This window comes from Mobula hypostoma, chromosome 4, assembly GCF_963921235.1.
Source record: "Mobula hypostoma chromosome 4, sMobHyp1.1, whole genome shotgun sequence".
In the NCBI taxonomy this organism is placed as follows: Eukaryota; Metazoa; Chordata; class Chondrichthyes; order Myliobatiformes; family Myliobatidae; genus Mobula; species Mobula hypostoma.
The window spans coordinates 176706330-176720378 of record NC_086100.1 but is presented as its reverse complement, the minus strand read 5'-3'; the positions used below and the strand labels follow the sequence as shown (position 1 = coordinate 176720378).

At 43.2% G+C, this 14049-nt stretch overlaps 1 protein-coding gene across 1 annotated transcript in view; it reads left to right on the top strand.

Moving 5' to 3' along the window:
- Positions 1-14049, top strand: part of polr1a (RNA polymerase I subunit A) — a 185396-nt gene that overhangs the window by 163677 nt on the left and 7670 nt on the right. Inside the window, exon 32 of the mRNA XM_063047054.1 lies at positions 5680-5797. Coding sequence (XP_062903124.1) covers positions 5680-5797 — 118 coding nt within the window. The remainder of the gene's footprint in view (positions 1-5679; positions 5798-14049) is intronic.

The following is a 14049-nucleotide window of genomic DNA, read 5'->3' as shown; positions in this document are numbered from 1 at the left end:
GGGTTAGGTTGATCTTGGAGTAACTTAAAAGGACCCTCTCTGTTCCTCTCTAAATGCCTTTCCCCTTACCCAAAATCTACGTCCTCTAGTTTTACTCACCTCCAAAGAAGAAGAGATTTCTGCAGTCTACCCTTTCTAAACCCCTCATGATTTATATACCTCAATCATGCCCCCTCTTGAGTGGCTATGGTTATAGTTTAAATCTACATTATGAGCAACCTGGCTGCAATTCCCACCGCTGTCTGTGAGGTGTTTGTACGTTCTCCACGTGGGTTTCGTCCAGGTGCTCTGGTTTCCTTCCATGTTCCAATGATGTATGTGTTAGTTGGTAAGTTGTGGGCATGCCTTGTTAGTGCTGGAAGCATGCAACATGTCTGGGAAGCCCCCAGCACATCCTTGGATTGTGTTGGTCATTGACACAAGCAACATATTTTCTGGAGTTCAGTCTGGAAAAGAAGTGATGCACTTTGGAAGGTCAAACGTGAAGATAGAATACAGGGTAAATGGTAAATTTCTTAACAGTGTGGAGGAACAGAAGGATCGTAGGATTCATGTCCATAGATCCCTCAGAGTTACAACACAACTTGATAGGCTGGACAAGGCCTATCTTGTGTTAGCCTTCATTTCTTAGGTTTGAGTTCAATAGCTACAAGGTAATGTTGCAGCTCCAAAAAGCTCTAGTTAGAACATATTGCTGATTGCTTTCAGTTCTGGTCACAGCATTATAGAAGAAATGTCGAAGCTTTGCAGAGAGTGCAGGGGAGATTTACCAGGATGATGCCTGGGTTGGAAAGCATGTCTTATGAGGATAATTTGAGCGAGTGGGGCTTTTCTCTCTGGAGTGAAGGTGGGCGGGGGGTGACAACTTTAAGGTATTTGGAGAATAGTACAGAGGGGCGTCAGAAGTAGGTGTTTTACACGGAGGATGGTAGGTATGTAAAACGCACTACCAAGGGTGGTGGTGGAGGCAGATATGTTACGGACATTTAAGGGAGATAAGCACATGGATGAAAGAAAAATGGAGGGCTTCGTGGGAAGAAGAGTTAGATTGATCTTGGCATAGGTTAAAAGGTAGGCACAACATCGTGGATCAAAGGGCCTCTACTGTGCTGTTTAATGTTCAATGTTCTTAACCTCCTCTGCACCGTGGAAAACAGACGTAGCTTCTCCAATCCTGCTCGTTTCCAAAATGATTTATCCCAGGCCACATTCTGGCGAGTCTCTTCCGCACTCACTTCAGCACACCAGACAGTAACTGTGAAAGGGAAACAGAATAGATGTTTCAGGCCGCTGATCTATCATCGGAACATCTCCTGGATTTTCTGTTTTTGTTTAAAAATTACTTAAAAGGAGGGGAAGATGGCGGGACGACACAGCTTGCGCTGCCACTCCGGTGAATGATAACTGTAATCTGTCAAGTAGTGTGCCATGCACAATCCTGATTTGATGGAGACAGATGTGAGAGAACGGAGGAACATCTGGAGAAACTTCTGAAATGCCTTTTTCGCTGCCGCTGTTACTGTGTGATCCAGAATCTCCGGAGGGGAAGGCCCCGAGTCCTCGGCTTTGCCTGTTGCTCGGCAGCCGGGGCGAGGTCGAAGTGCTCGGCAGAGATGGTGCTCGGTGCTTGGTGTCGAAGGGCTGGTCGGAGGCTCGAAGTTTTCGGACGGACTCAGAGTCAGCTGTGGTCGGGTGCTTCCAATGCATGGACAGTTGTCGGTGCCTGGAGGTTTATGGCAGAGGGAGTTTCTCCCTTCTGCCGCCTGCTATCGGGGACTATCAGGAGTCGATCGGAACTTTGAGACTTTTTTTTACCGTTCCCATGGTCTGCTCTTTATCAAATTATGGTATCGCTTTGCACTGCTGTAACTATACGTTATAATTATGTGGTCTTGTCAGTGTTAGTCTTTGGTTTGTCTTGTTTTTTTGTGATATCACTCTGGAGGAACATTGTATCATTTCTTAACGCATGCATGCATTTCTAAATGACAATAAACGAGGACTGAGTGTCCTCATAATCTAATCTAATCTAGTTGTTTATGTCGGCGTAGGAGGCTTACCCCACACTTCTTGATTTTTGTTTCCCCAGCAGCTTACTCTGTCCCTGACTTTAATTAGAACAGAGAAGTGAGTTTGGACTATAAATAGTCACCTGGCTCAACAGAAGTCTTCTGTTAGGCACTTTATTTCTCCAAGTCCATCAGTAAAAGCATTACAGATTTACTTGCCTGAGTTATCAGGCCAAATGTGGGAACCTGAACAAGGAAATAACCTTCATAACCTCAACTGAGTCACAAGGGGAAGTTATATAAACTAGGCTTATATTTCTTGGGATATGGGGCACTGAGAGGTGACATGCAAGAAGTATATAAGGTCATGCGGGCCATAGACAGGGTGAAAGTACTGGGTCTTTTATTCAGGGAGTAATGCTATAAACAAATATAAGATCATTGGCAAGAGATTTAAAAGGGACATTAGGGACAGTTTCTTCATGCAAAGGGTAAAGTTTATTTGGAATGAGCTGCCAGAAATAGTGGTTGAGGCAGGCACGTTAGCAATGTTTAAAAGCTATCTTGATAAGTACATGGATGAAAGAGGTTTAGGGGCTACAGCCCAAATGCAGGCAGATGGGAAACATGCTCAGCATGGATGATTTGGGTTGGAGGACCTGTTTTGATGCTGTATAATTCTGTAATCACCAATATGCCTACCATATTCACTCTCAAATGACTGATACATTGGTCTTTTAAGAGAGAGATACAGCATATAAACAGGCCGTTCAGCCCATCGAGTCCACACTGACTAACAATGTACAGGTTAGTAGGTTAGTAAGATGTGGACGTGCCACGTTGGTGCCAAAAGCATGGCGACACTTGCAGCTTCCCGCAGCTCATCCTCGGACTGTGTTGGTCATTGGCGCAACGACTCATTTCACTGTATGTACATGTGACAAATAAAGCCAATCTTTTTTATATATTGGAGTCTCCATTGACAGCTCTGTCAGTGAGCCAAATGCCGAGAGAGTGGATGTCTGAGCTCACAACAAGCAGTCAATGGTACAGGCATCATTGGCCATCTGCTGAGTAAACTCTTTAAATATAAGAAGCAGCTTGTGAAGGAAACTATATCAAATGGTATTTTTGCTGGGACTGGAGGCTAGTTACACATAAATTTTAAAGAACTATGGAAACTATTTAACAGATGCCTAGTATAATCAGATGGACTTGTAATCTCCTCATCATGGCCTTGCACCTTGTTGTCTGCCTGCATTAGACTTCGGCTGTAACTATAACACTTTATTGTTCTGTTATTGTTCTTTCCTTATACTTCCTCAATGTGTTGAGGTGATAAAATAACCAGAATGCACAAAAACAGGCTCTACAAAGCTCTGCCAAACACCAAGTACTTGTTACAATAAAACTCCAATAATCTGCTGTTCAATTGCTTGAAAATCCTGATTGTTCAGCCTCCATCATCAGGTGCTGTTTCAGTACTCCTTTAAACACACCAGGACCCCGTTCCCCATGCTCCCCTAAAATTTACTAAGACCTCCATTCAAACTTGCCCAGCTATATTCCCTGGGCAGGGGCCCTGTTTTCCCTCTAAATCCTTCGTACATTTTGGGTTCAATGGAAAATTTGTTATTATGCAACATCCTTTTATAAAAGAATTGAAATATGTGTTGGGATGGTAAAAGGAGTAATATCCATTGGTCTGGAAAATGTGCTCGTCCAGTACTACCAAAGTTTGCTGAACTGTAGATCAAAGAAAATGCTGATAACAGCACACTGGGGCTAAGAATCGGGAACGTTTCAGAATTCAACAGAGGAGCACTAATGTCTATATGTCTGAGTACGTTGGAGGCAGAAGATCACCTTTCTTGTGGTTAGAGGACTGTATGTGTGCGGGTGGGAGGGAGGAACAGAGCTGTTGTTGTGTTTTATTGTGTTCTGCGTTATTCTGTCGAGAATTGTTGGCATGCTATGTTGGCACCAGAATACCAGCTGCCACCAACACACCCTCTGGTCAACGCAAACTATGTATTTTACTGTACGTTTCAAACTTTAATCTTGAATCATAGTTTTACTCCACTTTGATCTTATGATCTCTTTGTGTTCTCCCCACATTCCCATAAACTACTCACCGATTCTACTGCTTGCCTTCACAGTAGGAGCAACCCACAGTGGACAATTAACTGACCAATCCACGTGCCTTTGGGATGTGGGAGCAAACCAGAGCACCTGGTGAAATCTAGGTGGTCACAGGAAGAAAATGCAAATTCTACGCAAATCACACTAGAGATCAGGATTAAACATGAGCCATTGGACAGTTCAGTCACTGAAAAGGTTACTGTTACAGAATACAAGAGCAGGGATGTGATGCTGAGGCTTTATAAGGCACTGGTGAGGCCTCACCTTGAGTATTGTGAACAGTTTTGGGCCCCTCATATTAGAAAAGATGTGCTGGCATTGGAGAGGGTCCAGAGGAGGTTCACAAGGATGATTCCAGGAATGAAAGGGTCATCATACAAGGAACATTTGATGGCTCTGGGTCTGTACTCACTGAAATTTAGAAAGATGTGGGGGGATCTCATTGAAACCTTTCGAATGTTGAAAGGCCTAGACAGCAGATGTGGAAAGGATGTTTCCCATGTTGGGAGAATTGACGACAAGAGGGAACAACTTCAGGATAGAGGGGTGTCCGTTCAAAACAGATGCAGAGAAATTCCTGTAGCAAGAGTGTGGTGAATTTGTGGAATTTATTACCACAGGCAACTGTGGAAGCCAGGTCATTGGGTGTATTTAAGGCAGAGATTGATATGTTCTTGATTGAACATGACATCAAAGGTTATGGGGAGAAGGCCGGGAACTGGGGTTGAGGAGGATGTTAGAATGAGTTTTTGGGGAGATGATTCATTTACACTTAAATGACTCTGGCCCCCAGTCTTCTGTTTGACAAAGTACTGTGGACTGAATTCACAACAATGCGTTTCCTAAAAGCTGTAGTTTTGAAGACAGTATTGTCTATACTTTATAAATATTAATTTTCCTCTATGTTAGCACGTAAAATACCAAATAAATGTATTGTGGATTTGACTTCCACTCCTAAAGGCTGTGAGTACCAACCCAGACATGTTGGCGTCCGGAGGAAAGGATGAAGTCAGAAGGTGTGATTTTTTTGTATGTAGCTTCAAAGGGAAGCATTGTCTACGCATTGTCTATAACATGGTAAATAGCGATTGCCCTTTGTGTTTAGCATATAAATATTGAGCCCACACTGGGCTAGCAGACCTTTCTACCGAAAGCGTCTCCATCCGTATGATGGCTGCTGTACCTTGTTGTGTCGAATTCGAATAAAGAAGCTGCTTTCTATCTACCAGTAACTCTATCCCTCCGGTGATTTCATCCACTCCACAACAGAGGAGACAGGAAAAAAAGGATCAGCCATGATTGAATGGTGGAGCAGACTCAATGGGCCAAATGGCCTAATTCTGCTCCTATGTCTTATGGTCTTATGGTCTTACTCCTTTGTCGTGCCACAGCGTTTCTGATTTTGCTGAAAAATCTTGTATAAATAAGAGCAAAATACAATTAGTTAATGTGATTTTTTTTTAATGTAGTTCTCAAGTTGGGATTCTGTACTTGCTGGCTCTGATTTGCTTTGTTTCCTGTGCTTTAGATCTTGGATCTGAGCCGCTTGTATTCAAATGATATCCACGCTATGGCCAGTACTTATGGTATCGAGGCTGCTCTCAGAGTCATAGAAAAAGAAATCAAAGATGTCTTTGCTGTTTACGGTAAGTTTTTTGAAACTTGGTTTTGACTTTCTGCTTTTTGCCAAAGCTGTGGCTCTGCAGTTACCAGGGGCCCTATCTCATCTTGCCCAAACAAATTATGGTCTTACAGAATGGCGTTGAAAGGGAAATGGATCAGCCCTGATGAAATGGCTGAGGAGGCCTAGTGGGTTGAATGACCCTCATTCTGCTCCTATGTGTTATGCCCTAAATTTTAATTGTACGTGTGGATATTTTTTAGGATTCAGGAAGAACTAACAAGGCCAACAATTTTAGTAACCTATCCCTATTAGATAAATCTACTGCTGAATCAGTACGGCACAGTAGTATTGAGGTTGGCTTATTGCCTTACAGCACCAGTGAATAGGTTTCAATTCCTCCTTCTGTCTGTAAGGAGTTTGTACATTCTCCCTCTGGGAGCTCCAGTTTCCTCCCACAGTCCAAATAGGTATGGGTTAGTACGTTGTGGGCATGCTAGGTTGGAGCCAGAATAATGGCAACACTTGCGTGCTGCCCGGCACATCCTTTGACTGTGTTGGTTGTTTGGCACAAACAATGCATTTCGCATTCTTATGTTTCAATGTATGTGTAACAAATAAATCGAATCCTTTAATTGCCCTGGTTTGGTAGCTAGTTCAAAAGAATCATTACTCACGTGGGAGTAATATAATTGCTAGATCAGAGAAAGGTTTGCTCCATAAACACCATTAGTGAACCAGATGGGTTTTTATTACAAATTAATAGACTTCAGTTCTTCATTACTGAGAAATTTTCTTTGCAAATTCTAGATTATTAGCCGAATTTATATTTCTCAAGTTCTATGTGCGATTGAACTCAGTCTGTCATTAATCTACTACTGTGCCACTACCAATGAGATAGTTTATCCACTGTGCAGTCACCATAATTAACTAACGGGGTAAGGAATCCTTTTACGAGCCCAGACATGTACAGTCTCCACTTGTATACTCTATATCAGGATGCCTGGATGGCAATGGGCAATTAAAATCATTCTCTGTCACTAGAAAATTTCTTTTGCTGTTTCCAGTCTTCTCTAGGGAGATTATAAAAAGGTTAATGTTACATTCTATAATCTGGGTTGAGACTCACTAAAGCTGTATTGAGCAGTTCCACGCTGGATGATATGTGCGCAAGCTACAGTTGTCAGAGTTAATTGCCACCTTCTTTTGCTTCTGCTCAACTATCTGTTGAAGTGTAGCTTTTAATGGGGTTAATTATTGCACAATAATACTTTTAATTAAATAGATAAAGTTCAAAAAGTTCAAAGTACCTTTATTAAAAAAAGTACATATGCAGTATACAGACTTGAGATTTGTCTTCCCACAGTCATGAAACATAGAAGCATCATGGAACCCATTCAACTCAAACACCAAACATGCAAAAAAAAAGAACAAATCTTGCGAATGCGTGAAAAACAAAGAATGTAAAACTTTTTTTAGATTAAATTATGAGGACACTCAGTCCTCATTTATTGTCATTTAGTAATGTATGCAGTAAGAAATGATTCAATGTTCCTCCAGTATGATATCACAGAAACACAAGACAGACCAAGACTAAAACTGACAAAAACCACATAATTATAACATATAGTTATAACAGTGCAAAGCAATACCGTAATTTGATAAAGAACAGACCATGGGCACGGTAAAAGAAAGTCTCAAACTTCAAACCATAGACTCATGGAAACAATCTAGGAGTGTTCAGTTCATTTCAATTTAATGTCGTTTGTTGAGTGCAGGCTGCAGAGCCAGTCCACCCCAATCACAATCGCACAAAATGGCAAGGGAAGAAAAAGGAGAAACCAGAAACACATCATAACATGGACTACAGAGTTCAGTCCACAAACTGCATTAGTTAAACCTTGCCCAAGACCCAAGGATCAGGCACCACCCTCCGGCAGCTTCAACTGAGAGGGGGAGAGAGAGAGAGACACCGGTCAAACATGGACATCTTCCTCCAGCAGTGAGCCCATGATCAACTCCGTTTGTTGCCGATCTCACCGGGAGAGAGGGAGACTGGTCACATGCAAGCAGACAGTGCTCTTGTCCTCGTTGATTTCAGTCTTGCTTGGTGCTTTAATTGGTGAGATCGGTGACAGATGGGGTCATTCATGGGCTTGTGCCCCGTCCCTCTTGGCCTCCAAGCTGTGCACACACTGCTTCAAACCTCATTGAACACCCTTGGAGTCAGCAAAGCGTCAGATCTCTCAGTCGGCCCAAAAACACACCACCAAAATGTAAATTTATATATTGGCGAGACCCGACGCAGACTGGGAGACCGCTTAGCTGAACATCTACGCTCTGTCCGCCAGAGAAAGCAGGATCTCCCAGTGGCCACACATTTTAATTCCACATCCCATTCCCATTCTGACATGTCTATCCACGGCCTCCTCTACTGTAAAGATGAAGCCACACTCAGGTTGGAGGAACAACACCTTATATTCCGTCTGGGTAGCCTCCAACCTGATGGCATGAACATCGACTTCTCTAACTTCCGCTAAGGCCCCACCTCCCCTTCGTACCCCATCTGTTACTCATTTTTATGCACACATTCTTTCTCTCACTCTCCTTTTTCTCCCTCTGTCCCTCTGAATATACCTCTTGCCCATCCTCTGGGTCACCCCCCTCTCCTTGTCTTTCTTCCCGGACCTCCTGTCCCATCATCCTCTCATATCCCCTTTTGCCTATCACCTGTCCAGCTCTTGGCTCCATCCCTCCCCCTCCTCCTATCATTTTGGATCTCCCCCTCCCCCTCCAACTTTCAAATCCCTTACTCACTGTTCCTTCAGTTAGTCCTGACGAAGGGTCTCGGCCTGAAAGGTCGACTGCACCTCTTCCTACAGATGCTGCCTGGCCTGCTGCGTTCACCAGCAACTTTGATGTGTGTTACCAAAATGTAAATCACAGGTCCCAATAGTAGCAGTATCATATTTGAAAGAAGTACAGTAGTAGCAAAAGAAGTAGGTTCATGAACTGTCTGAAGGACGTCGCCTTTGGTTGCGTTATTCGTTGGTGCTGTCTTCCTGATGTAATGCAGTAGTATCTACATCCACCATTTTTCACAAGTCATTCACTATGCTGTTTACCAGAGTGATCATTGGTGAAAATTAACTTGGAAGACAGTTGTATGATTGCTCTCTGACTGCTAAGATTAGATCATTTAACTCACTGCCATTGAACAAGCTCGCTGCTAACCCATAATGTATGCATTTCTCAGTCCATTTCCTAACTATTAATTTATTTCAGTCATAGAGTCAAACAGATTCACACTTCGACACAAGCGGCGTTTGCCAACCGAGATTCCTGTCTAAGCTAGCCTTGTTTGCCCATGTTTGTACCATATCCTCTTAAATCTTTCCTATCCGCGTGCCTGACCAAGTACCTTTTTTAAATGTTTGTAATATGCCTGCCTCAACCATTTCCTCTGGCAACTCGTTCCATATACTGAAACCTCTCGGGGTGAAAAGTTTATCCCTGAACTTTCTATTAAATCTCTCCCTTCTCACCCTAAACCTAGTTCTTGACTTCCCCAATCCTGGGAAAAGACTGTGAATTGACCCTATTGAAGTCCCTCATGAATTTATATACTTCTGTAGCCCCCCCGGCCACCCTCAGGGTCGCTCGGCTCGCTGTCGTCTAGGGAAATAGCCTCGGCCCCGCCAAACTGGATAACTAGTTTGTGTGGATGCTGTGTGATGTACCCCACCCCACCCAATCAACAGACAATACACCAGATGCAATTAAATGATTTACAGTTTATAGATATTACTGGAACTATATAATTAAGAGAGAATAAAATATAAAAGGAAAATAAAAGGTGCCACACTTATCAAAGTTCAATCTCTTCATGCCCAAAACCGTTGGAGCTCAAGGACCTTCTTCTCCACCCTGCGACCCCTCGGACCACCTCGACCGGCCGCCTGAGACCAACAACGGTGGTCCATCAGATGCTCCACACAAGTCCGTCTCCGTCTCCTCGCCGAACGCCCTCCTCGGGGTCCGACCCCGTTAGCGGACATCATAGCACATCATCCATCCTCTGTCTTGCTCTCCCGCCTTCTGCCCCAAAACCCTGCACATACAGTATCTTCAAATACACCAAAACCATAACAATTATCCCAATTGGTTAATAGCACCCTCTTATCACCCTCTAAACCAAAACAGCTGCTAGCGCAAACTTTCTCAGCATCTAACACAACAAAGCCGCATTCCCAACATTAACATAACAAAGACACCATTTTAATTAGCCTCTGCAGTAACATAAAAGTCGAAACCCCCTTACACTTCTATAAGATCCTTCTAATTCTCCTACTGTTCAAAGAAAATTTATTATCAAAGTACATATATGTTACCATTTACTATTCTGTGATTTCATTTTCTTGAAGGCATTCATAGTAAATGGAAAGATACACAGTTGAATACACAAATGGATTCATGATTCCATAATCTATACACGACAGAGACAGACAAACACTGCCCTTCTGATTTCCTTTTGAGTATACTCCAGCATGCCCTATACTCATCCAGGAACTTAATTGACATCAGCTGCCTATACCTAATCCATGCCTACTTTTTCCTGACCAGAACTTCAATATCCCTCACCATCCAGGGTTCCCTACTCTTACCAGCTTTGCTCTTTGCCCTCTCTTGTCCCCTCTTCCATTGGGCAGAAGATATAAACACCTGAAAGCATTTGTCCCCAGAGACAAGGACAGCTTTTATCCTGCCGTAATAAGACTATTAAATGGTTCCCTGGCGCAGTAAGGTGGACTGCTGACCTCACACTCTACCTCCTTATGATCTGGTACCTTTTTTTTTCACCTGCTCTGCACTTTCTTTAAACACAAGATATTCTGTAGATGCTGGAAATCCAAAATAACACACACATAAAATGCAGGGGGAACTCAGCAGGTCAGGCAGCATCTATGGTGAGGAATAAGCAGCTGACATTTCGGGTCCTTTATTAGGACATCTGAATGTTCTCTGTAGATGTTTCACTTTATCCTGCATTATTATTGTTTCATTTGTTCTATCTCAAAGCGATCTGATCTGTATAAATAATGTGCAAGACAAGCTTTTCACTGTATCTTGGTACATGTGACAATAATAGACCAACTCTAACTCCAATCCGGCATAGTGTTCGATTTTGGTCATCCTGCTATCAGAAAGGTCTCATTAAGGTGGAAAGAACATGGAGGAGATTTATGAGGACTTTGTTGGACCAAGGGACTGAGTTTTAGAGAGAGTTTGGGGAGGCCAGGAGCACAGGAAAATGAGGTGTGATTTTATAAAGGTGCATAAGGGTGAATACACATAGACTTTTTCCTAGGAAGTTAAGAAGTATAGGGCATAGTTTTAAAATAAAGGGGAGTGATTTAATAAGAGCAAATTTTTACTTAGAGGCTGGTCAGTATATGCATTGAGCAACCAGAGGAAGGAGGTTGAGGCAGTTTCAGAAGCAAAAATAAAGACAGTTAGACAGGTTTAGAATGAGATGGGTCAAACGCAGACAAATGGGACTATCATTTGGGACAAAGTGCCAGTGTACATGGTAAATGACTTGGCTGATGCAATTGGTGATGATGCAACTAAGTCACTCTTGCCGATGGACACTGAAACCCCCCACCCCCACCCAATGTATGTTCTTGTAGATTTCAGTGCATCTTTAAAGTGTTACAATATAGCTTTGTATGTCGCACGTACATAGAAACATAGTGAAAAATGTATTGTTTGTGTCAATGTCCAACATAGTTCAATTGTGTTCTGGGGGCAGCCCACAAGTGTCCCCCAACATATCAGCCCACAACTTAGTAACACTTTTGGAATGTACTTTATACTTTACTGTCACCAAACAATTGGTACTAGAACGTACAATCACCATGTACGCGGGAGGAATCCAGAGTACCTAGAGGAAACCCACGTAGTCAAAGAGGGAAGGTGCAAACTTTACAGACCGTGGCGGGAATTTAACCTCTATTGCTAGGACTGTAAAGCGTTGTGCTGACCGCTAACCATCGTGCCGCGTTTGTTCAACCTGAAGGAGCAGTGATTCATCAGCTGTGTGAAGACAGTAGTTAGTAAAGCAGAAGGAGGTTTCCATGCCTGTGTTTGACCTGTTGTTTTGAGACTTTGTGGGGTCTAGCATTCCTGTTGAGGACTACATCTGCTAACCTCCCCCCACCCCCCCAACATCCTGACACACAAGTACATCCCCACTGATGAACCGGTGACCCAGGAGTTGTGACGGGGGAGCCTCACACTTTCCCTGTAGTATAATCATAGTCACAGTCATATAGTCATAATCATACTTTATTGATCCCGGGGGAAATTGGTTTTCGTTACAGTTGCACCATAAATAATAAATAGTAATAGAACCATAAATAGTTAAATAGTAATATGTAAATTATGCCAGTAAATTATGAAATAAGTCCAGGACCAACTATTGGCTCAGGGTGTCTGACCCTTCAAGGGAGGAGTTGTAAAGTTTGATGGCCACAGGCAGAAATGACTTCCTGTGACGCTCTGTGCTGCATCTCGGTGGAATGAGTCTCTGGCTGAATGTACTCCTGTGCCCACCCAGTACATACATTATGTAGTGGATGGGAGACATTGACCAAGATGGCATGCAACTTAGACAGCATCCTCTTTTCAGACACCACCGTCAGAGAGTCCAGTGCCATCCCCACAACATCACTGGCCTTACGAATGAGTTTGTTGATTCTGTTGGTGTCTGCTACCCTCAGCCTGCTGCCCCAGCACACAACAGCAAGCTTGATAGCACTGGCCACCACAGACTCGTAGAACATCCTCAGTATCATCCGGCAGATGTTAAAGGACCTCAGTCTCCTCAGGAAATAGAGACGGCTCTGACCCTTCTTGTAGACAGCCTCAGTGTTCTTTGACCAGTCCAGTTTATTGTCAATTTGTATCCCTGGGTATTTGTAATCCTCCACCATGTCCACACTGACCCCCTGGATGGAAACAGGGGTCACCGGTACCTTAGCTCTCCTCAGGTCTACCACCAGCTCCTTAGTCTTTTTCACATTAAGCTGCAGATAATTCTGCTCACACCATGTGACAAAGTTTCCTACCATAGCCCTGTACTCAGCCTCATCTCCCTTGCTGATGCATCCAACTATGGCAGAGTCATCCGAAAACTTCTGAAGATGACAAGACTCTGTGCAGTAGTTGAAATCCGAGGTGTAAATGGTGAAGAAAAAGGGAGACAAGACAGTCCCCTGTGGAGCCCCAATGCTGCTGATCACTCTGTCGGACACACAGTGTTGCAAGCACACGTACTGTGGTCTGTCAGTCAGGTAATCAACAATCCATGATACCAGGAGAGCATCCACCTGCATCACTGTCAGCTTCTCCCCCAGCAGAGCAGGGCGAATGGTGTTGAACACACTGGAGAAGTCAAAAAACATGACCCTCACAGTGTTCGCTGGCTTGTCCTTATCAAGTGTGTCTGGACCTTATCGGTAAGTGTGAGAGGATCCTTCCAATTTAAGCACCAGTCCCTAGAAATTTCCTGTACAGCATTGCTAGTTTAACTTCTCAGATTTCACAAAATTGAATTAATTGAAGTTTATGTACTGGAAAGAATCCATTTACCCGTTTGTGTATCTGGAAGTCGAAGAAGAACCATTTCAGCAATCCCACTTTTCAGACTGTCGGCAGGGACAGCAGTACCCTGGCGGCTCTGGAACCTGCTCCAACATTCATATTATTCTGTCTTATCCACTTCTCTGCCTAATTCCCTCAGGTATCCAAAAGCCTATCAACCTCAATCTTGAGAAACAAAAATTTTTTAAAAACTTAACATTCACAAGCATAGATCTCCAAGGTTCATAACTTTCTTACTAGGGAAATTATGTTGTATCCAAATCCAAGTCATTTAATGACTTTGCAGCTTGTGTTCTCAGTATTTGCAGTTTGGCTTCTCTTACACATTGGCTAATTGTAAGTCTTTGTGGGTAGTTTTTCATGGATTTATTTGTTCTATTGTAAATACCCACAAGAAAATGAATCTCAGGGTTGTATATGGTGACGTATTTTGCCAATAAATCTACTTTGAAATGATGTGTGCATGGGCTGAGATTATGCCTTTTTTTGGTTCTTATAACTGTGCACCCTGAAGCAGCTTCTCAGCAAGTCCTATTCAGGAGCTTTGTTAGTTTTGGCGCTGTAGCTGCACGTAAGCATACCTGCAGGTGACCACTGTCCTCGTTCTTCCTC